Here is a 26,708-nt window from a genome sequence, read left to right as displayed (position 1 = left end):
CCCCTAACATTGGATTGTATCATGGTTTGATGTTAGCAAAACAATAAATTCAAACTCAATTGGTTTTAGTATCATGAGCATAATTTAAGCTGTTTGGTTAAATTCAATTTTTTGTCAAAACAGCAACAAGCTCAAGTATCCATTTCACAGCCAAATGTTACATATATTAAATTTTCCATCATCAGTACTCGTCAGGTCTCAGTTCAGAATTGCATTCACTCACTGTTCAAGGTATAGTACACACCTTCAACTTCATCACAGATGTAATCACTATACAATTTATTCCTATTTTACACAACAATCTTTTTATGTGGCACATTGTCAAACTTCTTCTGGAAATCAAACTACAGAACATCAGTAGGTAGATTTTTTTTATCCACAGTAATGTTGCTTGTTCAAAGAACTACAATAACTTAATTAAACATAATCACATTTTACACAATATCCTGTGTTTTCCTAAATTCCAAGCTATTATATCTTTGATGAAGTACACTTAACACATGCCCCCATGATGGATGTCAAGCTGCCTGGCCTACAGTTTTGAGTTCTCTGCCTCTCTCCCTTCTTGAGGATAGAAGCTTTGTTTGCTACTTTCCAATCTGATGAAATTTTCCAGAATCTTGAGAATTCTAAAAAAATCACACAATCATGCCAATTTCCACATTAGCTGCTGCTTTTCATACACTAGGGTGAAATTCAAGGCCTTATGAACCAACAGCTCTAACAGTTTTTTTTCTGCACTGCTTCCTCTGTGATTGTAATTTTACCAAGTTCCCCTCTTCTCTTCACCTTCTGATGAAGAGCCATTACTGCAATACTTTCTACATCCTCTATTGTGAAGTTAGAAGTAAGGTATTTGTTAATTTTGATTGCCATTTCTTTATTATCAACTTTTAACTCCCAATTCTCATTCTCTGGAGGACATATGCTTCACTGACTTTCCTTTCCTTTATCAACATCTGTAGGAGCTCTTGCTTGTATTTTCTACAGTCTGGGTAAATACAAATTCAGACGTGCAAAATGGACTGTCAATTTCCTCCCACCCATTTTAGGTTATCACATAATTCCCAAATTACCCAAAGTGGGGGTGAATATGTGGTTGAATTCCACAGAAGGAGAAATGATTAAAGACTGAAATTGCATATACTGTCTATGAATGGTGGATTCAAACTCTGTATCCTAGATATGGATGAGGCATTTATTCTCGAACCTCTTGGTGAACGGACACAGAAAATACACAGAATGAGTCTGGCTGAAGAACAGGCATTAAGTTAGATTTGTGTTCATTGTACTTTCCCATGCATGGGTTTTTGTTTTCAAAAATTAATACACTAACAATCATTACAGAAAAATGTGAACACTCAATCAAGATGTTTGCCTAATTATCAAAACTGATCAGAGATAAGGGTATTATCAATTTGTAGAGATTAATTCATAGAAGAAAAGTAATGTTTAGTGAGTTAACAAATACAGTTAAAAACAGTAATTTTATAACTTTGCAACTCTCTGGATTATCTCATAAACTCACTTGTGAACATATGCTGCCCAAAATAATATAGGTGTTCTCCAAAGAGAACCTACAGTTGTTATAAAATATAGTTCGCATTACTTCTCTAATCATCAAGGACACTTAGGATCCCTCTCCTTCTTACAGTGCTTCTTGCTTTTTGGTACAATTTCATTAATATTTGGTCCTGCACTTGGGTTCACAGCTGGCATTGGAGTATTACTTTTTCTTAATCCTTGTTCTTTGCCTTTGGGATTCATTGGTATTGGCTCAGAGCATCGAACACATTGCCTTGTTCGCATATTGTCTTTAGGAGCTGTAAGAAAAACAATATTAAATAAATAGAGCTTTATTAGTGGAACACATTTGATGTGCTGAAAACTTTATTACATGGGATGGTATTGGACAATGTTGGCCAAGATGTGATGTTTGTTTTGTCAAATTAATGAATGGACCCATTTTCTAAAAATAAGTCATCATAGTTATACAGTAACTTTCACAATATTCCAAAATACTCCACATCCTATGAATTACTTTTGGGAATGCTGTCACCATTGGTAGCTTACACACAGTCAATTTGCCAACACATTTGCCTATTGAACCAGCAATAAGATGGTAATTGATTAATCTTCTGCAACATTACTTCATTTTGATATACTGCAGCATTATCTTTCATGGCAAAGGGTAATTCCCGTAATTATGACTTTATAACAAATTTCTTTTTACATGTTGTATCACCGTTAATTAGAAAGATTCTGGGTGCTAATCAAGACTGAAATGTTATTGTGAGCAAGTGCTGCAATGTCTTGTGACCATCATTGGGTCATGTGTTTAAAAACAAAAGCTCTATCTACTCTGTAAAATGCATGTAAAAGATCCCAAAACACAATTTCAAGAGAAGAGATGCTTATACTTGGCATATTACAAAACAGAAAATGTAGCCAATGCATAGCTTCAAACAAAAGCAAAACACTATGGATGCTGGTAAACCTGAAGTGTAAACAAAATGTGCTGAAGAAACTCAAAAGATCTGGTAGCATCTGTGGAGAGAAAAACAGAGTTAATGTTTTAAGTCTGACATGACTGGCATCAGAACTTCTGAAGAGTCATACTGGGATTAAAGCATTTAACTTTTTCTCTCCCCACAGAAGCTGTCAGACCTGCTGAGTTTCAACAGCATTTTGTTTTTATGCATAGTTATGAATGTATACATTAACCTACAAACCATATAGCAATATGTTTAATCTGCCGAAGGAAGGAACATTTCCATTTTAACAGATGTAACATTCAGACTTGGACTAGTAAGTGGCAAGTAATAGTCAGATTACACAAATGCCAATCAATGACTATCTCCAATAATGTAGAGGTGCCAGTGTTGGACTGGAATGGACAAGGTCAGTAATCACAAGACACCAGTTATGATACAACAGGTTTATTTGAAATCACAAGCTTTTGGAGTGCTGCCCCTTCATAAAGTGAAGTCTCCACCTGACAAAGAAGCAGCACTGTGAAAACTTGTAATTTCAAATTAATCTGTTGGACTATAATGTGATATTGTGTGACTTCTGATCATTTTCAATAAGACAGCATCTAACCATCCCCCTTTGAAATACAAAGGCATTAGCATTAAATAATGTCCTGCTACCAACAATCTAAAAGTTAATATTGACCAGAAATTGAGTTGCACCATTCATGTAAATACTGTAGTTAGAAGAGCAGGTCAGAGGCTTAGAAGTCTGCAGGAAGGAGCTCCTATCCTAACTCCCCAAAGCCTGTCTCACTGCCTGTGTATCACAATTCAGGAAAGTGATAGAATATTATCTACTTATTTGAATGTGGGTTGCCACATTGTCACTCATGAAACGTACCACAATCCAGGACAAATAAGCCAGTTCATTAGCCCAGTCACCAAACTGAACCTTCACTCCCCGTATCATCAATAATGTGTGCACCATAAACTGGAAACAGCAGTGTGTACAATATGAAGATACGTTCAGCAACTCAACAGCACCATCCAAACCTGCAACTTTTACAATCAATAAGGACAAGGTAAAATACCTTTAAGAACATTACCTGGAAGTATCCCTCCACAACATCCTGTCTTGGAATTATATCATTGTTCCTTCACTGTTACTAGATCAAGATCCTGGAACTCCGTTCTAAAAAGCAGTAGTATGCCTATATATAATAGACTGCAGCAGTTCAAAAATGTAGTATGCTACCAATTTATCATGAGCAAAAAGGGACGGGCCTCAAATGCTGGCCTTATTAGTCATGTTACATCCATGAAAAAATAAAAAGCTAACATCTACATGAAAAGAACCAATTATTTAAAAACCTCATCTACGCTACTAAAGTATCTTTTAAGCATTAAAATTTCTCCAAACATGAATCAAGGACATGGTGGCCAATATTCTTAAAGTTCCCCATATAGCTGCTATTATTACACAAGGGGACAAACCTGTATTGTGATATCTGGCTTGGCTATCCATTCAAGGGCCTCCAGAAATGCCAGATAGTAAACAGAACTTAGTGAGCGGGCTGATGTAATGTGTTCCATGGTTCAGAATGCATGGCCACAACCAACACTTCAGGACATTATTCAAAATGCAGCCATCAATTAGAAGGACTGTCGATGCACAATGCAGATTTGCTCATGCCATATGTGGGAGATGAAGGGTACCTTTGCGTGATCATCTACACATGGTCTCCCTGTGTTTGCAGGTTCTTTTGGAGTTTGCCAGCTAATGTCATCACTCAAACCTTTGATTCCCTCATTGATTTAAAATCTGTCTCTCATTCCCTTGAATATACTTAATGACCAACTCTAAACAGTCCTCTGCACTAGACTAAAACTAAAAATCAGACTAGATTAATTATAATTAATTAATCTATGATTAATTGAGACATTTTGAGCTATGAGCCAATGTTAAATGGAGCAATGGATATTTTTGATTCAACAGATTTTGACTGAAAAATGAATTAACAGCTGAAATAAATCATCTGTAATTTCAAACAAACCTATGGCATACAGTTTCCAATTTTACTTACTCATAGGATTTTTATTTTATAAACTGAAGGAATGCAAAATAGAATTTAAGAATTATATTGTGACCGAAGACAGAACACTTTATAAATTGGTGAAAGAAACTTACACATTAAGACTTGGTGTAGGATACAACTAATGTTGGGGTCAGTAAAAGTGAATCAATCCAGTTTAAGGAAGTAGCAATTAGTCAATGTGAAGCTTGACTGTCAAGTGCTTCTGTTTTTTAAGAGGAAGCAAAGACTAATCAGAGGTAGTGAGTTCCACCAGTTTCAGTTATTAGAATGAATCAGTTAACAACTAAGGAAATGTTTCGAGTGTGTATTTCAACAATATGATGTTTAACGAAGGGGTTTTAGTGTGAATGTTCACTTATCTGGAAATTAGGTAAAACATAGATGCAAATTCAGTAGGTAAATAACTACTGGAGTACCTTATAAGGACAGTCAAATCAGTAAAGATAGAAAACGGTTGGAGACAAGAGGGAGAAAACAATACCCTAAGAGATAGAACTGTATGCTTAGACTGAAAGGAGCCTATTTTAAAATAGCAACAGGATTGAATCCAAGATAATATTTACAATAAGGAATTGCTCAAGATAGCATACATATTCAGTCTGAAATTGGATGTAACCTTCTTGAATGCAACATTTTGTGCTGAAGTCTTAAAGATTCAGTGAATAATGAAGATGAATACAGTAATTCAGTGCTTGAAGGTTGAATCAACAAACAAGAGGCTAGAGTTGGTTTAATTGCAAGCAATATAAGTAAACCAGTTTTCTGAAGAATGAAGAACCAATTTTTTAAATTGCACTGGAAGTCCTGTCATGAATTCATCTGCATAATTATTTACAAGAAATTGTGGAGTCAAACAGGTGGAAAAGGCTGGTAATGGTGGGAGAGGAAAATATATGTAACTTAGACGGAAAAAAAGAATTAAGGACAATGTCACAATCGGCAACAAATATTTTAAAAAGTTCAAAAGCAGTTTCAAACACTTAGAATTCTTTGGTAAGACTTTGAGCAAAAGGATTAAAAACTGTTTGAAAAATAACTGGAAAGGGAACCCTAGGTGTAGCATGAGGTTGCAGACAGATGGTGGGGATACAAACACCCACCCCTTCATTACAACAATGTTCAGTATCTCAAGCCTGTTGCACCATTCAGAAAAATCAAGGTTAATCTGACTAAGATTTTGAACTACATTTCTTGATTACAAATCATTATCCTCCACTCCTGACGACCATGGACACTAACCTTTGACTGCCTCATAGATCAAACATCTGTCTCCCTCAATCTTAAAAATCAATGATCCAACTTCCACAACTCCCTAAGCAAAGAATTCCAAAGATTAGACAACCGTCTGACAGATAATCAAAACTTACTTAATCTCCATCTGAAGTGGGAGATCCATTACTCATAAAACTGCATCCCTTGTTCTTGATTCTCCTGTGGGGTAATATCCTTTCAACATCTACTTTGTAAGCTTCCCTCAGAATCGTGCATGATTTATTAACATTTCATTCTTCTAAAATTTCATTCTTCTAAAATCCAGTGACGAAGGTTCAACCTGTTCAACATTCTATCATAAAACAACACTTCAATACCAGGATTAAAGCACGAAAATATTCTCTCTACTTCATCTATTGCAAATATATCCTGTGTTGCGGCTGTTCATAATTAAAGTTAACAAGATGGCAGCCTAGGGCGTTTTAACTAATACAAGATGGCCAAAAGTGGTTGACAGTTGCACACTGCAGATATTTACAGCGAGACTTGTGGCTTCCATACAGGGCCATTGGATAAGATAAGGAAATACCTCAGTGAGAGAAGACAGGGAAATATCATCAGTCTGGCATCTCTGAGAGAGGTACAGATGAAAACCTTTTTAGCAAACTGATATAAAAGTTCCACTTAACATAGAGTAGAAGAGGGTAACTGAACCCAAAGAGTTAAAAATTGTTCAGGTAGTTGTAAATTACACAAAGTACATTGACACATATATATTCGTACAATAATTGTAGTGGTTTTAGTTTTACTACATCAGACATTGGGGGATTTAATTAGATTTCTGTAAACAGGCAGTTCTAAGCACACAAGCATTTTTGACATGAAAACATCCTTGAAAAATCTAGGTAAGAGATGTCCAGTAACAACCAGCCCGAAGTTTGTAGTTTAGCAAGAATCAAAAACAAAGTATAATCCCAAAATAATCTAGACTGTTTGGATAATTGTCATTACATATTAAACATATGAGTAGTGTGAAATTGGAAGTGTAAACCTGCAAGCATCCATGTAGAGATTTAATTGAATTCTTCTGAGTAGCCAAAGAAAGGCAGTAAAAAGAGGCTCCTTCATTAGCAGGGAAGATGGAGCAACAAATGGTATAAACAAACAAACTCAGAGAACAAAAGAGGTTATAAGATGGAAACTGAACAATTGTAGCTTCACAGCTTTGCATGCAGAATTCTGTGAAAGTAAATGAATTTCATCTTATCAGTGGAGTTTGAATATGTGCTAGTTGGTGGTGAAACATTTGTGAAAGGAATTTGAAATAAAGATGGTGAGGGAAGAGGGCTTGGGGACCCACCCAAGAATGAAACTTCTGCCTTGAACCAACTCGCAACTGCAAAATAGAAAAGTTCTGTCGGTTTGATGTCCCCAATTTGTTGGTCTTGTTAAAGAACAACATTAGGTGTAACTAAGTAACTTTATATATAAAACTAACTTTATATTGAAACTGCAATGATAATTTTCATTATAATTGGTAGAAATTAGTATCTTTTATAATGACAGCAGTAAAAAGAATAGATTGCATAGCAGAATCCAAAAGGTCCTTCATGATAAGTTATTGTTAATTAATGTGATAGAGCTGGGAAGTACCTGAGAATGAGTGTGGTTATCAGTATATTGGAATTTAGTTAAATACAGCATCCATTGTAAGGACTACAGATCAAGATGTCTGGTAACATCGGAAATCATGGTAAGACTTAGGGCTGTCTGTAGAGATGTCCATGATTGATTGTGTGTTTACAGAATTTGATGTATAAACAGGGGGGTTGGGGAGAAGTGGGGGGGGGGGGGGGGGGTTTGTGGGTAGTGGGGGGCACATGGCTGACAGTGATATTACTCTTACTACCCACAGAACATCCTACTCCAACAACCAGCTGAAGTAATGAAGCCAAATTGTACAAGTGTCTCACTAGTGCTCTGCACTGCTACATCAAGGCTGCCCTATTTTTCTACTCCACACCACTTGTGACAAGATCTAAATTCTATTTGCCTTTCTAATTGTCTGTCATATCCATGTGTTAACTATTTTTGATTTGTAGACACAAAAACTCAGATCCCTGTGTACCACAAACATTCTGAAGCTTCTCTCCACGGAAATAATATTCTGCTTTACAATGGCTGCCTAACTTGTGGTGATGTTGCATGCATTTTTAGGAGATGACTGCCCTCTACATTACATTATCATCTTTCCATAGACCAGCATTGTAAGCAGGTTGTTAAAGCCATCCAGCCTAGCTTTAGGACACAACTGACTGTTACTATCCCTGCACATGTGTTTTAGATAAAATCTATTTGTAAGTAATGGCAGAAATCTGCACCTACCTTTCTGTTGGTCAAAACCTTAAACTGTGTCGCATAGTCTTTATTTAGTATGGGTTGTGAATCTTGGAAACTTTTTTCCCCAAAGAGTTGGGGAAGCTATATCGTTAAAAACATGTAAGGCTGCGATAGATAGATTTTTGATCTCTCAGGGAATCAAGCAATAAGGCAAGCTGTCAGAAAGATACAGTTCAAGGCCAAGATCATCCATGGTTCTACTGAACAGCAGAGCAGGCTCAACAAGCCCGATGGCCTATATCTGCCACTAGTTCTTGTGTTATTAACTGAAGGGCTGCAGTTTGCCAGATCCTCCAACCCTGCCCTCACTTTAAAAATTGCAATGCAGTCTAGTCGCAGTGTAACGTTGACCGGTCATTCGTGTATACCATTTTCAAAGCACCATTTTCTCCAGCTGAAGTTGCCCCACAGGCACCTGAAAATCTAACCCTTTGAGTTGTATTATATCCATGTGGCAGAACTTTACTCTGCCTTTAAATGTGGTCATCTAACCTGGATGTCCTTGGTGCTTACAACAATGTTGTGATCACTCAGCCCACTCTCCCATTTGATCAAATCCTTTTGTAAGCTTAGAAAATCTTCTTCGCTGTCGACAACGACACCAATTTTCGTGTTGTCCACAATCATGTCTTCTATATTCTCATGCAAATCATTTATATGAATGACAAACAAAAGGGAACCCAAAACTGATCCCTATGGAACACTACCGATGACAGTCCTCCTAAAAACAACTTTCTGCCACTACTGTCTGTCTCCTGCCATTAAGCCAATTATGTATCCAACTGGCAAGCTCACCCCAAATCCTATGTGAGCTAACTTTGCTTGTTAGTCTACCATGTGGGACCTGGTTGAAGGCTTTACTAATGTCTTCGTAATCAACATCTACTACTTTGCCCTCATCAATCTTTTTGGTAACTTTCTCTAAAAGCTTATTCAAAGTTTGTAAGAGGCGATTTTCCTCACTTCGAACCATACTGATTGTCCTGAATCAACATTTGCCTCTTTAAATGTCCATAAATCCTATCTTTTAAAATGACCTCTAACAACTTACCCACAACTCAAATCTATAGTCCCCCAGTTTCTCCTTACAACCCCTCTTAAACTAAGGTACAACATTAGCCACCCTCCAGTCATTAAGCACCTTACCCATAGTTATAGATGCTGCAAATATTTCTGCAAAGTGTCTCGCAAGTTCCTCCCTTACTTCTCACAATATTTTGGGATACATTAGACGAGGTCTTGGAAATTTATCACCTTTATATCCTCTAAGACCTCCAGACATTTCTCTTCAGTTCTATGAACTGTTTCTCAAAACATCGAAATTTAATGCTCTATATTCTCTAGTTTCCATTTCTTTCTCCACAATAAAACCTTTGAACTTATTGTCATTTGTGTATTTTCATTACTCATTAATATTAAATCTAGAAGTTACAGTTGTAATATAACTAAATGACTGCCTTACCTTTACGTTTACAGCATTTACAACAAATGACGAGTACAATAATAATTAGAAGCAGTGAAAATATTGCTATACAGATGTAGATCCACCAAGGAAAATAATTGCTGAAACTAGAACCTGCAAGAAACACACAAATCTTTTTTAAAAATTAATTTTAGAAGAAAAACAACAGTTTATTACTTAATTCTAAGATGCTAGGTTATTCTGATGGCAATATACAGATGATATTGAGAACTAGCTGCCTGCACAGTAACAGCACAGCCGGCTTCACATCCAAAGTTTCAATGTGGACCATAACAGCACTTCAAACATATAAAGTTACTCCTGAAGTACCTCAGGTGTGGGTTTGAACATTTGAATCCAGGTTGTGGTTGGTGCAGGCCAAGTCTGTCCACAGTTTGGTTCAGAACAGCAATAGATTGGTTATATCAATTACGCAATCCATAAGAATAAAAGTGAAAAGTTGTTTTAATAATGGTGCTCTTCTAAAGATGGCGTAAGAATTTTACACACTGTATCTTATCCACGCCATATTTGACTTGGATATATTTGATGCTCAAACAAAGAAAATGTCCTTCTCCAGAGCATTTATCTTTGTTCAGCTACAATAAAGAAGGGCATGTGCCCGAAACGTCGAATCTTCTGTTCCCTAGATGCTGCCTGACCTGCTGTGCTGTTCCAGCAATAAAGTTTCAGCTTTGATCTCCAGCGTCTGCAGACCTCACTTTCTCCTACAATAAAATATCCCCAAATATGAAAAATGCAAAAATAATGATCCTGCTGGAAAACTGCATTTACTGCAATGTAGCAAAAAATTTTAGAATTTGTTTGTAAACACTTTTGCTCCTACTTCCAAAAAAATTGTAAGGATGTCTGTGCAGAACACAAGTATAACTTCAGTAGAAGTTCTGAACAGAATAGATCTTGAAAATTTGATTTGTCACTTGAAATGTAACTAGAGTGTGCTTCAGTCCAACAATACATTTTCTTAACACATGCTAGAATAGTCAAATATTGACTCATTAATTATTTAAATGGAAAATGCATGATCAATTTGGATTCTTGATAAACTTTATATCCTTTATATATTCTTGATAATTCTTGATAATCTTTTTTTCCATCTATCTTACTTCATGAAAGAACTTACATTTTTATACAGTATCTGTTGCAACCTTGGGATTTTGACTGTGCTTTACAACCAGTTAAGAACATTTAAACATGCAGCCAGTTTGTGTACAGCAATGAGCATAGTGAACAACTAAGCTCAGGCTAATAATATAGAAATAGGAATTTAAATTCCACCACAGCTCTTGAGAATTTACTTTCAATTAATTAAATGTAAAATCAAAAAAAGCAATGTGTAACTGCTGGATTGTCATGAAACCCCTACTGGTTCACCAATGTCTTTCAGAAAAGGAAATTTTCTGTCCTTTCCCAGTCTGGCCAATACATAGACCTAGATTAATGTAGCTTATTCTTCTCCTTCTCGGTAATTTGAAATAAATATTGTGAGTGATATCCACGTACTGTGAATGAACAGCATAGTGAGGCTTTGGTTCATTGTGTTCACCTCTCCATTTGTAATTTGATCACATTTATTATCAGATCTGCCTAGACTGCAGACCTATCAGCTTTACATCAGTAGTCAGGGAAATGTAGAATCATAAATAAAAATTATCTGTTTGATCACAATCAGCATGGACAAATTTGTTGATTTTTTTTGAGGATCTTAGAAGCAAAATTGGTAAAGGGGAGTCAATATTTGTAGTACATTAGGATTTTCAGAAGACTGTTGGTAAGGTCCCACACAGGCATTAACTTAGAAGAATTAAAGCACATGGTAAAGAAGGTAATGCACTGTCATGGATTTAAGATTATTTTCTGTGCCAGTCAGTGTAGAAAGAAGTGGGTTATCAAGGTTTGTATAAAGATTTGTAGCTCGGGTGCCCATTGTCATAGTTATGGGTATGTTTGTCGAGCTGGGAATTTAATTTGCAGATATCTTGTCCCCATTCTAGGTGACATCCTCAGTGCTTTCAAGCCTCCTGTGAAGTGCTGCTCTACTGTGTCACAGTAAATAAATCAATAAATCCGCTGTCAATAAATCCACTGAAGGTTAACATGCAAATAAGCTTGTAGGAAGGCAAAAAGAACATTAGCCTTTATTGCAAGAGGATTTGTGCAGTAGGGTAGTCAATCTTTGCTTTAATTATGTAAGAATGTAGTTCAAATTAGGGATGAGTACTAAATGCTGATCCAGCTAGTAACACCCTCATCCCATGAATTAATTAATTATAAACAAACCACATCTGAAGTACCATGTGCAGCTTTGGTCTCCTTTTTTTAAGAATTAGACTTAGAATCCCTACGATGTGGAAACAGGCCCTTCGTCCTCACAACTCCACACCAACACTCTGAAGAGTAACCCACCCAGACCTATTCCCCTACCCTATATTTACCCCTCACTAATGCACTTAACCTACACATCCCTGAACATTCTGGCAATTTAGCATGGCCAATTCACCTAACGCACACATCTTTGTGATGGTGGCAGGAAACCGGAGCACTTAGAGGAAACCCACGCAGACACAGGGAGAATTTGCAAACTCCACACAGACAGTCGCCCAAGGCTGAAATCGAACCTGGGTCCCTGGCACTGTGAGGCAACAGTGCTAACCACTGAGCTACCGTGCCACTCCTTATCTCAGCAAAGATAATATTTCCAAAGTGGGAATACAAACAAGGGTCACCAGACTTGTTCCCAGGATAGCTGAACTGTCTTATGAAGAGAGATTGGGCAAACTGCGCATATATTCCACAGAGTTTCACATAAGGACAGGTGATATAATTGAAACCTACAAAATACTTAAAAAGATAGTCAGGGTAGAGAAGGATAAAATGATTCTCCTGGCTGGGGAGTCTAGAATCAGGAGGCACAATTTAAAAATAAGGGGGAATGCCACTTGGCTGTGAGATGAAGATAAACTTTATTTTACTCAGAAGTTGATTATCCATGGAATTCTCTGTCAAGGAGGGTTGTGGAAGCTTGGTCTTTGAGTACATAGAGAGTGATAAATTTCTGATTACCCATAGAGAGTTATGGAGATGGGGTAGGGAGCTGATTAGGAAAGTTAGTATGCATCTTGTTCAGGTTGGACAAACAAACTTGTTGGTCTTTTTGATGTATTATCTTCACTTTAAATAACCAGAATTACATCAAATGTTGGAAAGATCATAATAAAGGAGTGGATCAAATGTTCTAGACGTCAGAAGGAGGAATATAATAGAATAGAGGCCATGGGTTTAGTTTGTAATGGGGCCGCATATGTATGGTGCTGCATGTATGAATAGCAGTACATTATTACATTGCTTTTTGTCATTTATGTAAATGATTTGGATGCGAGGACAAGAGGTACAGTTAGTAAGTTTGTGAATGACACCAAAATTGGAGGTGTAGTGGACAGCAAAGAGGGTTACCTCAGATTACAACAGGATCTGGACCAGATGGGCCAAAGGGCTGAGAAGTGGAAGATGGAATTTAATTCAGATAAATGCAAGGTGCTGCATTTTGGGAAAGCAAATCTTAGCAGGACTTATACACTTAATGGTAAGGTCCTAGGGAGTGTTGCTGAACAAAGAGACCTTGGAGTGCAGGTTCATAGCTCCTTGAAAGTGGAGTCACAGGTAGATAGGATAGTGAAGAAGGTGTTTGGCATGTTTTCTTTTATTGGTCAGAGTATTGATTACAGGAGTTGGGAGGTCATGTTACGGCTGTACAGGACATTGGTTAGGCCACTGTTGGAATATTGCTTGCAATTCTGGTCTCTTTCCTATCAGAAAGATGTTGTGAAACTTGAAAGGGTTCAGAAAAGATTTACAAGGATGTTGCCAGGGTTGGAAGATTTGAGCTACAGGGAGAGGCTGAACAGGCTGGGGATGTTTTCACTGGAGCGTCGGAGGCTGAGGGGTGACCTTATAGAGGTTTACAAAATTATGAGGGGCATGGATAGGATAAATAGACAAAATCTTTTCCCTGGGGTTGGGGAGTCCAGAACTAGAGGGCATAGGTTTAGGGTGAGAGGGGAAAGATATAAAAGAGACCTAAGGGGCAACTTTTTCATGCAGAGGGTGGTACGTGTATGGAATGAGCTGCCAGAGGATGTGGTGGAGGCTGGAACAATTGCAACATTTAAGAGGCAGTTGGATGGGTAGATGAATAGGAAGGGTTTGGAGGGATATGGGCCAGGTGCTGGCAGGTGGGACTAGATTGGGCTGGGATATCTGGTCGGCATGGACAGGTTGGACCGAAGGGTCTGTTTCCATTTTGTATATCTCTCTGACTCTATGAAATGTCCCAACAATGTCCCAAGGGAATCTTTGAAATGATGAAGTGCCTTTTGAAATGATCTGAGGGTACTCTCCCCAAAATGCATTTTTGTAATCAATAAACTGCTGTTTAATTTACATTGCAGTTCACTTTTGATGATTCTACAACAGAGATATAGTGAGTAAAATTAAGCTTTAAAATGGGTGGAAAAACATATCAGTGAGGGCAGTAGTTGTAGTTGACACACTAGCTCATCAGGCTCAATCAATTCCACCAAATATTTCAAAATCAGCAGCCCTGCACTCACTGCCTTTCAGACATTTATGGTGAAAATGCTTCCTACCAAATGCAGCAAAACCACAACATACTCAATTTCACAACTAAATAGGCATTGTTCTTACCTGGAATGCTAACAGTGTAATTGACCCAAGTTGGATTCTTGAGGGTAGAGTGTGATACCTCACAGACATAAACAGTTCCAGAATGAGCCGGCTGTGTTTCTACCAAATAACTGGTAGCTTCAAATAATCCTTCAGCATTCTTTTCTGCAGATGTCTTTGTTCCACGTACAACATTTTGACCATCTTTACGCCAGGCAAGCGTGTAATCGTGGGGATAGAACCCAGACGTTTTACATATACACGTTAGAGTGCCAGTTGCAGAAAACTTCGGAATAATTTTCAGAGGATGCGGAGAAGCTATAGAACAATAAAAAAAAGGCTTCTTAATTTCCAAGTTAGAGCGTATATAGTGTACATTTCCTTGGGCACTGTTTAACATCAGTGTAGTTGTTCTTTATCTAACAATTGCTTCATAGAATCTGCTGTTTTTGATATGATTGTGAATTACTTTTCAGAGCCTGGGTGTTGCAAAAATTCTGACAGAACATTAAATAGAAACTTGGGGTATTTGCATCACACTGCAGTGTAATACGAATGCGTACAAAAACGTGGATTATACAAGAATGTACTGAGCGAATATTTATTTGCTGGTTCAATCTTTGGTCTGCATTGGATTAATTTGTGCCACTTTGTAGGATTATAATTGGCCAGTGTTCAAGTCCTACCTTCTCCAGAGTAATGTCATGACATCTCTGAACAGGTTGATTACAAATATCTCTGAGACTAAGTAGGGAAAGTTAAATGAGTCATGTTTCAAATGACTATCCAATGGTGCCTGTGAAAATGTTCACAGAGAATATCCACTCATAATATAATTGAATTTATTTGAAGTGTTTTGTGAAAACCATTGTTCAGGCTAACTGACAGGTTACTTTAGCACAATTATTTCTTAACTGAAAAGGGAGAATGATAATCACAATGTTAGCTGTTTGCATGGAGTATATAATTTAATTTGTTTCAATTTGTAGAAACAAAAGCATTGCAGGCCTGACAGGGGAGGGTAGTGAGAATTTCTATTGCAGAGAGCTGGCACTGACATCAAAGATGAATGGCCATTATTCTGTAACCATTGTATTATTCTATTTTATATTGCTGAATTTTCTGGGATTAAAAAAACGAATAATTCTAGCATTTTCCCCCTGGAATATGTTTCAACAAAAATAATCATTACTAATTTCAAAATCTGGCATATATTACTGTAGAAAAGATCCCAATAGAAAAGCCAACATGGCAGGCTACAGTACAGGAACAGCTCATTTAGGCAAACTAGAACATGTGCACATTTGTATTTCTTTTTAGTTGTTTGTTGAATGTAAGCATTGCTGGCTGGCCATCATTTAGTGGCTGTCTTTGAGAAGGTGGCGATGAGCTGCCTTCTTGAACCATTGCAGTCCGTGAGGTGTAAGTGGGCCTATAATTTCAGAGAAAGAATTTCAGATTTTGCCCTACTGGCAGAGAAGGAACAGTGATATATTTCCAATCCTGGATGGTGGTTGGCTTAGGTAGAAACTTGCAAGTAGAATTGTTCCATTGCCTTTGCAGATAGTGGTGCAAATGCTACAGAAGGATGTTTGGCAAATTTATGCAGTGCATCTTGAACATATTATAGAGTGAGCATTGTGTGGAATCTCTTGTGGATGTGGTGCCACTCATGCAGGTTGTTTTGCCCTGGATGGTATCAAGTTTCTAGAGTGTGGTTGGAATTGCACTCATTGAGGTAGGTGGGGAGTATTCCATCACAGGTCTGACTTTCAAAAGGCAGGGGATGAATTATTCTTTGCAGAATTCCTAGACTCTAACCTGCTCACTAAACTAGGGATAAATAACCTGAAAGCATGATGAAAGATGGAATTTGAATTTGAAATTTCGAATTTTTTTTAGTGGACACTGATGTGGGACTGTTTGATGTTAGCATTGGGCGCCCAAATTGGAAGATTTCCATCCTGTTCCATTAACCTAAATGAATCAACTGGACAACAGGCTATTCTTAATGCAATATTGTGAAATGAGACAGTTAAATAATAAATTTGCAACAAAGAAACCTTCAGAAAAGAGCGACCATAAAGTGATCAATTTTATCTTGATGAAAGTTAAATCCAAAATGAATCTTAAGCTAAACTACATAGGTTGGAGGATAAGGTGGCTAATGTCAATTTTGGAAGCTACACTAAATGTTATAACACTGGAAATGTAAGATTGATTCAGTACAGCTTCAACACGAGCATTACAGCCCTAGTTCAAGTATAGACAAAAAAGCTGAATTCCAGAGTTGAAGTGAGAATGATTGCTCTTTACAACAAGGCCATATTAGACTCAGTAAAAACTGAAAAAACTGTGGATGCTGTAAATAAGAGACAAAATGGAAATTGCTAGAAAAGATCAGCAAGTCTGGTACCATCTGTGGAGAGAAATCAAAGTTAACATTTTGTGTCAAGTGACCCTTCCTCAGAACATGAACAGAACAATCTGATGAAGCGTCACTCAACTTGAAACATTAATTGTGATTTCTCTTCACAGATGCTATCAGATCTGCTAAGCTTTTCCAGCAATTTCTGCTTTTGGTCCATGTTAGACTCAGTTTGGCATCACGGAACCCTAACAATATGCAAATCAAAGGGACTTGGTGGAAAAGTTGCCACTAGTTGGAGTCAGACCTAACATAAAGGAAGATGGTTCTGCCTGTTGAAAATTAGTCATCTCAGCTCCAGGTCACACTGCACGAGTTGCTCAGGGGAGCCATATAAATGCAGTGGCTGTGCATACTACACCAAGTAACTCACTTCCTCACTCCTCAAAGTTTACCCACTATCGACAAGGCACAAGTCAGGAGTGTGGTTAAATACATCTCATAATCCTGAATGACTTCAGCACCAACAATACTCAAGAGTTTTGACACCATTCAAAACCAAGCACTCCTCTTGATTGGCACAACATTCACAAATATTCACTCGCCCATACTCAGTAGAGTAAATGTGTACCATCTACCGGATGCACTGCAACAACTCACCAAAGGTCCTTAGATAGCACCTTCTAAACCTGTGACCACTACCATCTAAAAGGACAATTGCAGCAATACTTGGGAACAAGACTACCTGCAAATGCCACTCCAAACCATTCACCATCCATTGGTGAAATATATTGCACTTCCTTCAGTGTTGCTGGATTAAAATCATGAAACCCCCTCCCACTGGCATTTTGGGTGTACTCATGCCAATGGACAGCCATGGTCCATGAAGGCAACTCACCACCACCTTCTCAAGGGATGGGCAGTAAATGCTGGCCCAGCATTAAAATGAGCAGCAGACATGAAAGTTGGAAAGATATTATAAGGATATAAAGAGACCCCAGAAATTGATTCGGTCAAAGAATCCCAGCATACTTGCTAGATACATTTAAAAAAAAAGAGATTGAGAATGCTTCCGTAGGAAGTTGTTAGAAAGAGATGTTACTTCTTGCATTTTCTGCTTGAAGACAGGTCTGATACACAGCAGTATGACTTCCATCATGAATATGACAAGAAGGGTGATTCTGAATCCAGTCTAGACATAATTTCAATTGACACAAAGCTATTGGCATCAGACAGATCAATAGCCAACTGAACCAACCATTCCACAAAGAGGCCAAGTTGCTGTGGCAACATACACAGAACTATGGTGGAGGTTCCAGGTTTCTCTCCTTCACATGGATGTGTGATCTGACAGCTGAACAGGGATCTCTCTTGCTGTTACTGCGTCTCATTGGCATGTGCTGAAAGGATGTACAAGTTGATGCTCATACACTTAGCTATGCACTTTGCTTGCCATCAAGACATGGAGTGCAAATTGAACCAGAAGAATCTGGCCCAGAGGCAAGGAAGCTGCCATTGCACCACAAGACTTCTAGAAAGGAATCAGAAAATGTAAATGTAGACCTACTGGAAGCAGAAACAAATGGAAGTATAAGGTGGAATGAAGAAATGACAGAGGCATTAAACAGATACAATGCATATTTCTCCACAGCATCAGCCAAAAATAAAGCTGCAAAAATGGGCAACCAAATGTCTTGTAAAAATTAGGAAATGAAAAGAAATCGATATAAGTACAAAATCTATTGGACTAAGAGATCATTAATCCCCTGTTCCTGAAAATCTGCATCAGACAGTTTTAAAAGAGATAGCAGCACAGATCATAGATGCATTACTTTTTTCTTTCAGAATTCTTAAATTAAATATAATTCACAGGAATCAGTAGGCAGTAGACATAAACTTGATTACTTAAGAAAGAGGCAAGGGATAAAACAAAGGGGCTAAGGGCCAAATAATTGAATATTCATAGGTATAATGCTAGATGCTATTATTAGAGGGAGGGTAATAGACCTCTTAGAAAATCATATGATTCAGCATAGTTGACATAGAATGACAGGGAATGGCTTCTGTTAAGATCTTTTTGAGGATATAACCAGGAAGATTGTTCTAGTTGTTGGTTGGTTTTTGTTTTGAGATTTCCAAGATGTACTCAATAAAGGTGGTATGCAGGTTATTAAACTAACTTAATACTTATAAGATTTGATGTCATATATGAGCATAGATTGAGAATTGAATGACGGAAAGAAAACATATTAGGAAAAAGGGTAGGAAAGTGGCTCAGTTTTTAGAAGTGCTGCCTCACGGTGCCAGGGACCCAGGTTCAATTCCAAAGTTGGGTGACTGTCTGTGTCTAGTTTGCACATTCGCCGTGTCTGTGTGGGTTTCTGTTGGATGCTCTGATTTCCTTCCACAGGCCAATGATGTGCAGCTTGGGTGTTTTGGCCAGGCTAAGTTGCCCATAGTGTTCAGGAATGTGTAGATTAGATACATTAGCCATAGGAAATGCAAGGTTATAGGGTTGAGGGATGCGTCTGTGTGCAATGTTCTTAGGAGGATCGGTGTGGACATGTTGGGCTAAATGATCTGTTTCCACACTGTAGGGATTCTATGATTTTTAGTTTGGCAAGCTGTAGCAAAGAGGGTTCCACAAGGATCAAAACTTGATCCTTAGCTATTAAGGATGTATATTAGTTATTTAGATGAGGGGATTGAATATAAAGTGTCCAAGTTTGATGATGATAAAAAGGCTAGATGGAGAATTGAGCAGGGAAGAGAACACATTAAAGTTGCAAGAGAAAAGATGGACAAGTTAGGTGAGTGAGCAAGAACATAGAAAGACAATGGGCAGTATAAAGTTATTCCCATGGTAGTTATTCCTCTAGCCTGAAGTTTTGTGTGTAGTTTTGGACTTTTTAATTAAATAAGGACACTAAGGTTTACAACAGAAGAAGGGAATTGTCTTTGAAGACACTGAGTAGACTCATCCTTTACTGCCCAGAATTGGGAAGACTGAGAGTTGATCGAATTGAAACGTGCAAAATATTTTAAGGTAGAAAGCGTACATCCCCACTGATGTGTCTGAAAAAAAGGTCAGCCACTTTCCTAAGGGCAGTGGATGCCCAGTGGTTGAATGTAGTTAAGATTGAGATCAATAACCCCAGGGTACCAAGGGAATAAATTGTTATTGGGTCAAGGCCTGAGAGATAATTGGATTTTGTATGAAGGTGTCTTTGGTGTAGATCAGGCGGGATCTTGTTGAATCGTAGAGTGGGGTGGAAGCATCAAGGGCTTCCAGCCAGCTTCTATTTGGTAGTCCTTATCAACTTTTGAGTCTTTATGTTTAACATCGCCTAAGTGAGCATTTTCACCGTTCTATCTATGGAATCTCTTTTTTATAAACAATTCAGTTTCAGTAACGTAAAACATTATTCACTTCAACACTAACTTGCAGCCATGACATAGAGACTAATAGCAACATTTAAAAGGCATCTGGATGAGTAAATGAATAGAAAGTGTTGAGAGGGATATTGACCAAATGGGACTAGATTAGGTTAGGATATCCTGTCGACATGGACGAGCTGGACCGAAGGGTCTGTTTCCGTGCAGTACATCTCCAAGACTGGGTTGAATATTGAGTCCGCCAACTGAAGACTCTACATTTTGAACCTGCCGATAAAACTTAAAAACCGGATCAAACTCATCACATCCCACGTTTATAATGGAGGGTGGATTTGGGGCTGGTTACGTGATCGCATATTAAGCCAAACCAATATTACAGCTCATAATGAAAGCGAACTTCCTTTTTTATATATAAAAAGCTGGTTGTTAGCTTAGATAATAAATGATCGGAAACAGCGTGGATCACAAATTAAATAGCTAGTCTGACCGCTGATTCGAACAACGTTTAAAGTTCCAAGGTCTCAAAATCAAACCTTGAGTTTTCTTACTCTATTATTATCTTCTCATCTGAACTCTTCCTCCGGAGTTGGGTCAAGCTTTGAAACGCGAAGGTTAAGCGAGCGGCTGGGGATGAACCCTCTGAATTGTTAACAATTTGGGAGGAACGTACATTTGACACGAAGCTGAATGGCTAAACGTTTATACCACTTAGATACTAAATATTCTATTTTGACAGTCATGATCTCTGGCTTTTCAGGGGTTCGAAGTATTTGTTATCTAGATTTGACACCAATCGGCGTTTCACTTAGACCATATACAGACACGCTCAGACGTGGCGAACAAGCCTTTCAAATAAATAAAACAAAGAACTGCGGATGAAGATCTGAAACAAAAAGGAAATATTGCTGGCGAAACAGGACTGACAACATCTGTGGAGAGAAAATACACTTAACGTTTCGAGTCCAGTGACCATTCCCCACAAGCGAAGCAGTTCATAACCTTTTTTCACGGGGCGGTCCACCCACTGTCAATCACTCCCGATTAACAGCCGCACCTTCGTGTTTTGGGGAGGGAATGATCTCATTTATAATCCTAGAGTTTCAGTGTTTCTTAATGTGATAATTTTAATACAGCTATTTGGATAGTCACGGTGTCATACAGATTTACAGCATGGAAACAATCCCTTCGGTCCAACTCGTCCATGCCAACCAGATGTCCTAAATTAATCTAGTCCCATTTGCCAGCTTTTGGTCTATATCCCTCTAAGCCCTTCCTATTCATATACCTATTCAGCTGATTTTTAGATGTTCTAATTGTACCCGCCTCCACCACTTCCTCTGGCAGCTCATTCCACACGCCAACAGCCTCTACGTTAAAACGTATCCCCATTACGTCCCTTTTAAATCTTTCCCCTCTCACCTTAACCGAGATTTGTAACTTGGCGCAGGATCCTTCATGGTCCATTTTACACACAGGATAACCGTTCAGTTACTGTACGTACAGCCAAAATACAACAGAGATTCTGTGTGCGCGCTTTGCATCTCTGCCAAGATGTATTATAATTGAGATTATCCGTTTAAGAGAATTGCACCAGTTCAGAATGTCCTCCGGCGGCGCTCAACTGTTACAGCGAATTATTAAAGAAACTGCGCCTACTCGCAACAGGCAAGGACCGCTGCAGGAGATTCTGAAGTGGTGCAAAACAGTTGTGTTAAAAGGATAATCTCAATGATAATACAATCTGGCAGAGATGCAAAGTGGACACACAATCGCTATTACATTTTTTCCTGTATGAACAGTATCTGAATTCTAAGCCTTTGTGTAAAATGGGCCATGCTGGGTTCCTGCGCCAAGTTACAAAGCTCGGTTAAAAAAGAAATGAAATCAAAACAGATGTGCGGCAGATACAATCCATATAGTCGGTGCCTGATGTTCGACAGTCGAGCAATGACTAAGGTCGGAGGAATACCACAATCTGGTTGCAATTACTTTGAAACTCCTTCCGATTCCCGAGCGCGTTTACATTGAGGAGTTCGTGAGAATGATCTCGTTGACCAGTTGCAATAACTCGTTCAAAAAGAAACCAATCATTTCGCTCCACATACCCAACCAGAAAAAAAAAGAAAATCTTAACTGGTTTCGACTGTCACGAGAAGAAAATCTCTCCACCGTACCTTGTAAAGTCGAACATTCTTCACCTTCCCGCGCCATATTATTCAGATATGTTTAACCCCGAACCGGTTTAGATAACGGCCTCACAGTGCCTCTAACAATAGGTTTTGGACAAAAGCTGTGAATTTTTCACCATCTCATGCAGACGAGTTAAGATGCAGCACAGTGTAACTCAACGCGGGCAAATATATCCAAACCCCAATCTGCAGAAAATGTTGCAACTTTCCTTGCACAAATGATTGAAATTGGCCAGCAAAAGTTTTTTTTTTAAATTCCAACCCGCTTTGGTGTTGGCAAGTCCGGGATTTTCATTTCGGAAATCCCCGGCAAGAAATTAGCAGTGAAAAGATTGAACCGTATCCGAAACTCGCAGATTTTATTCCCATGTAGAGGATATTAGAGAATAAATTCGCGATTTCACTGGATGGAAGGTGAATGATAATGTGATACTCAGATAGTGATGCGAAATCTAACAAAGGGGAGACTGTGAAATGTACATTTTGAAAATGCATTTGATTTCATGCAGTAAAAGATTTCGAAACAGCAATTAAAACAGAAGCGTGCGGTCGCTTGTTGAACCCTGCTGACAATTGCCGAAAGTTCAGTTTTTTGGTGGTCGCAGTGGGCTAATGGATAAGGTGCAGGCTTCCTTAACCCGGAATTGTTGGTTCACGCCTCACCTCGATTTGCCCGAGTTCAGCTTTTCGCTGTGAATTTTCAGCACTGCAGCACCGACTTCCCGCGGCCACTGAGTAACGTCGGGGAAAGCTGTGGTCCCATTGTCCGGATACAATAGCCTGCTGCAACACCGGGTGTTCAATCAAACACTGAGTTATAGAATCCCTACAGTATGGAGAGCGGCCACTCGGCCCATGGAGTCTATACCGACCCTCGGAAGAGCATCCCACCCAAACCCAGAGCGCCATCCTATCCCTTTAATCTGCACATCCCTTTAACATGGCTTATCCACCCGACCTTCACATCTTTGCATCTCAATGTACCCTAACAGGGGAGAAATTAATAATCACTCGCATTATCCTTCCCAGCCGTCCACTCATTTCAACCTTCCTGTCCCTCTAACTGCCCTCTATATTGCTGGAGGTGATCACTCACCGTTTACATTCAGCCGTACGCCAGTTCCATTTCCAGTATATTCACCCTGCACCCTGCAATAATAGACGCCAGCGTCTCCAAAACGCACGTTGTTAATGCGCAGAATAGCACTGGCTTTGCTCTCAATCTGGAACACTCTCCTGGAATCCTGTTTCGAGCTCAAGAACGTCCGGTCTCCGGCTTTCCACCAGTGCACCGCGATTTGTCTTTTATCTCGGAATAGCGGGAACGAGCAGTGAAAAGTCACGGTCTCTCCTGCGGTCGCATTGGGCGGACTCAGAAATTGCTTCACTTCAGCGGTAACTGTTGCAAAAACAAAAAAAAACACAAAACATTTATTTACAGGAGGGCGGCGGCGAGTGGAAAAGTTGTACCAGCAAACAAAGAAACTAAAGCTCGCCGGCGGCGTTTATGATTGGTGAAATATCCCTTCTTCCGTAAGGCTAGAAACTTCATAACATGTGTAACAACTTCAGTCATGAATAGCAAGAGAAGTGAAAAAAAGAGATATACTGATTATTTTGCGTGTATTAATTATAATTTCTTAAATGTAGCGATAGTTGAATTGAAAACACGTACCTGTGCAAGAAAGGACCAGGATGAGTATGGGGAGAAGTTCTGTTCCCCGAGACATACTGGCATTTGGAGCCGAGTTCCAACAGAGCACCACACCCCCGGCTGGTTTGAGCGGGACGGCAGGGAGAGGGTGGTCACTATTCTTTCCACTCTCTCGAGCTCATGTGAAGTGCAATCGTTCGCTGTCACGCTTGCAATCTTGCGGTTTCAATGCTGTGTTGGTAGGCAAGATCTACAGCCCACTGTGTGTATTGGAAGCAGAAATAACGGCGGTTTCGTTTCGTACCTAGCGTTGAACACTTTATCTGAAGCAGAAATCAAAGGTCACGTCCATGTGAGACGGCAAAAGGTGTCTGTGGGGTGGTCTGAGAAAGTTGATGATTTGCAGATGCCGGTGTTGGACTGGGCTGTACAAAGTTAAAAATCACACAACACCAGGTTATAGTCCAACAGGTTTAATTGGAAGCACACTAGCTTTCGGAGCGTCGCTCCTTCATCAGGTGATAGTGGAGGGCTCGATCCTAACAGAATTTATAGCAAAAATTTGCAGTGTGATATAACTGAAATTATACATTGAAAAATTGATTGTCTGTTAAGCCTTTCATCTGTTAGAATACAGTGATAGTTTCACTTCTTTCATGCGTAAATCACAAAACCTTTTTTTAAAAGTTGCATTCTCGGGTTAGCTGTTAACAATGGTGATAGCTGGACAATATGTTGAAGCTGTTAGCCCCCTGTGTTCTCTGTCTATGCCATGATGTTTAGATTGATTCTAATCTAAAAAGTGAGATAACAGTTTTACATGAATTCATGCAGTTTTTGAGCAAAGTACAATGTAACTCTGCAAGTAACTCTGAGCTCAAAAACTGCATGAATTTATGTGAAACTCTGTTATCTCACTTTTTAGATTAGAATCAATCTAAACATCATGGCATAGACAGAGAACACAGGGGGCCAACACCTTCAACATGTTGTCTAGCTATCACCATTGAGGAGAAAGTGAGGTCTGCAGATGCTGGAGATCAGAGCTGAAAATGTGTTGCTGGAAAAGCGCAGCAGGTCAGGCAGCATCCAGGGAACAGGAGAATCGACGTTTCGGGCATAAGCCCTTCTTCAGGAATGAGGAAAGTTTGTCCAGCAGGCTAAGATAAAAGGTAGGGAGGAGGGACTTGGGGGAGGGGCGTCGGAAATGCGATAGGTGGAAAGAGGTCAAGGTGAGGGTGATAGGTCAGACTGAGGTGGGGTGGAGAGGTCAGGAAGAAGATCGCAGGTTAGGAAGGCGGTGCTGAGTTCGATGGATTTGACTGAGACAAGGTGGGGGGAGGGGAAATGAGGAAACTGGTGAAATCCGAGTTCATCCCTTGTGGTTGGAGGGTTCCTAGCCGGAAGATGAGGCGCTCTTCCTCCAACCGTCGTGTTGTTGTGGTCTGGCGATGGAGGAGTCCAAAGACCTGCATATCCTTGGTGGAGTAGGAGGGGGAGTTGAAGTGTTGGGCCACAGGGTGGTTGGGTTGTTTGGTCCGGCTGTCCCAGAGGTGTTCTCTGAAACGCTCCGCAAGTAGGCGGCCTGTCTCCCCAATATGGAGGAGGCCACATCGGGTGCAGAGGATGCAATAGATGATGTGTGTGGAGGTGCAGGTGAATCTGTGGCGGATATGGAAGTTTCCTTTGGGGCCTTGGAGGGAGGTGAGGGGGGAGGTGTGGACGCAAGTCTTGCACCTCCTGCGGTTGCAGGGGAAGGTGCTATCACCATTGTTAACAGCTAACCTGAGAATGCAATTTTAAAAAATAGTTTTGTGATTTACACATGAAAGAAGTGAAACTATCACTGTGTTCTAACAGATGAAAGGCTTAACAGACAATCAATTTTTCAATGTATAATTTCAGTTACATCACACTGCAAATTTTTGCTATAAATTCTGTGTTAGGATCGAGCCCTCCACTATCACCTGATGAAGGAGCGACGCTCCGAAAGCTAGTGTGCTTCCAATTAAACCTGTTGGACTATAACTTGGTGTTGTGTGATTTTTAACTTTGAGAAAGGTGAGGTCGCGAACTGTGTTGTCCAGCCAGTTTCCTCTGCTCAAGAGTGTGCTGTGCCTACTCCCCCAAATAGCAGACTTTCACAGTTAATGCTGCACAAAACCTACACGCACTAGAGTACTCCCACTCTCACCCAATTTGGCGCTTCCTCAATTCCTCCTAACTTTATCTGCGAACGCCATCTCACCCTGTGCTATTTCGCCTCCAGCTCTCTCAGGGCGGAGGGTTAAAAGTGGTCCTCGCAAAATATGCACGCACCCGTTTCCCTCTCTCACCAACCTGCCGCAAGTCAAAAGGAGAGCGGGTTTCATTTGCTGACTGAAAGAGAAATAATTCCCTCAATAGGGTAGTTCAGGAATGTTATTACTCAAACATATTGCTCGCCATCTTTTACATTCCCTGTCCTCACAAACCTTCCAAATCTATTGACGTAAAATTCTCTTAGATTTTCCTTCATACAGTTAAATAGCTTTCTGTTTAAAATGTATCCATTCTTTTCGCCTCGATTACTCTGTGGTCGGGAGTACCATACTCCACTCTTGAGTTACCTGTCGGATTTAGCATTCAGGATCTCATATTTACGCCTTCTAGACCAGCTCGCCCCCACCAGCGGCAATATCTTCCGAAGTAGTCTTAATCTTACTGATTTTAATAGTTAATCAGGTGACGCCTCAGCCTTCACAAAAGTTGTT

At 39.4% G+C, this 26,708-nt stretch overlaps 1 protein-coding gene across 3 annotated transcripts; it reads right to left on the bottom strand.

Moving 5' to 3' along the window:
• Positions 1-1,184: 1,184 nt before the first annotated feature.
• On the bottom strand, positions 1,185-26,708 carry LOC122558567 (immunoglobulin lambda-1 light chain-like). 3 transcript variants are annotated; one of them, XM_043707309.2, is made up of 6 exons: positions 26,565-26,708; positions 23,977-24,278; positions 23,398-23,700; positions 14,370-14,666; positions 9,645-9,758; positions 1,185-1,823 (listed from the first exon to the last, which is right to left on the bottom strand). In XM_043707309.2, the coding sequence occupies exons 2-6, from the start codon at positions 24,029-24,031 to the stop codon at positions 1,621-1,623; spliced, it is 972 nt and encodes a 323-aa protein (XP_043563244.2). In that variant the 5' UTR covers positions 24,032-24,278; positions 26,565-26,708; the 3' UTR covers positions 1,185-1,620. The 3 variants fall into 3 exon arrangements, with proteins under 3 accessions (XP_043563244.2, XP_087852181.1, XP_087852180.1); XM_087996055.1 differs by lacking the exon at positions 9,645-9,758; XM_087996054.1 differs by lacking the exon at positions 26,565-26,708 and having other exon boundaries at positions 23,977-24,303.

This window comes from Chiloscyllium plagiosum, unplaced genomic scaffold (genome assembly GCF_037043375.1).
Source record: "Chiloscyllium plagiosum isolate Xiang-an unplaced genomic scaffold, Cpla_swu_hap1 HiC_scaffold_17, whole genome shotgun sequence".
In the NCBI taxonomy this organism is placed as follows: Eukaryota; Metazoa; Chordata; class Chondrichthyes; order Orectolobiformes; family Hemiscylliidae; genus Chiloscyllium; species Chiloscyllium plagiosum.
Note: the sequence above shows the minus strand (reverse complement) of the source record. Positions and strands in the feature narration are given on the sequence as shown.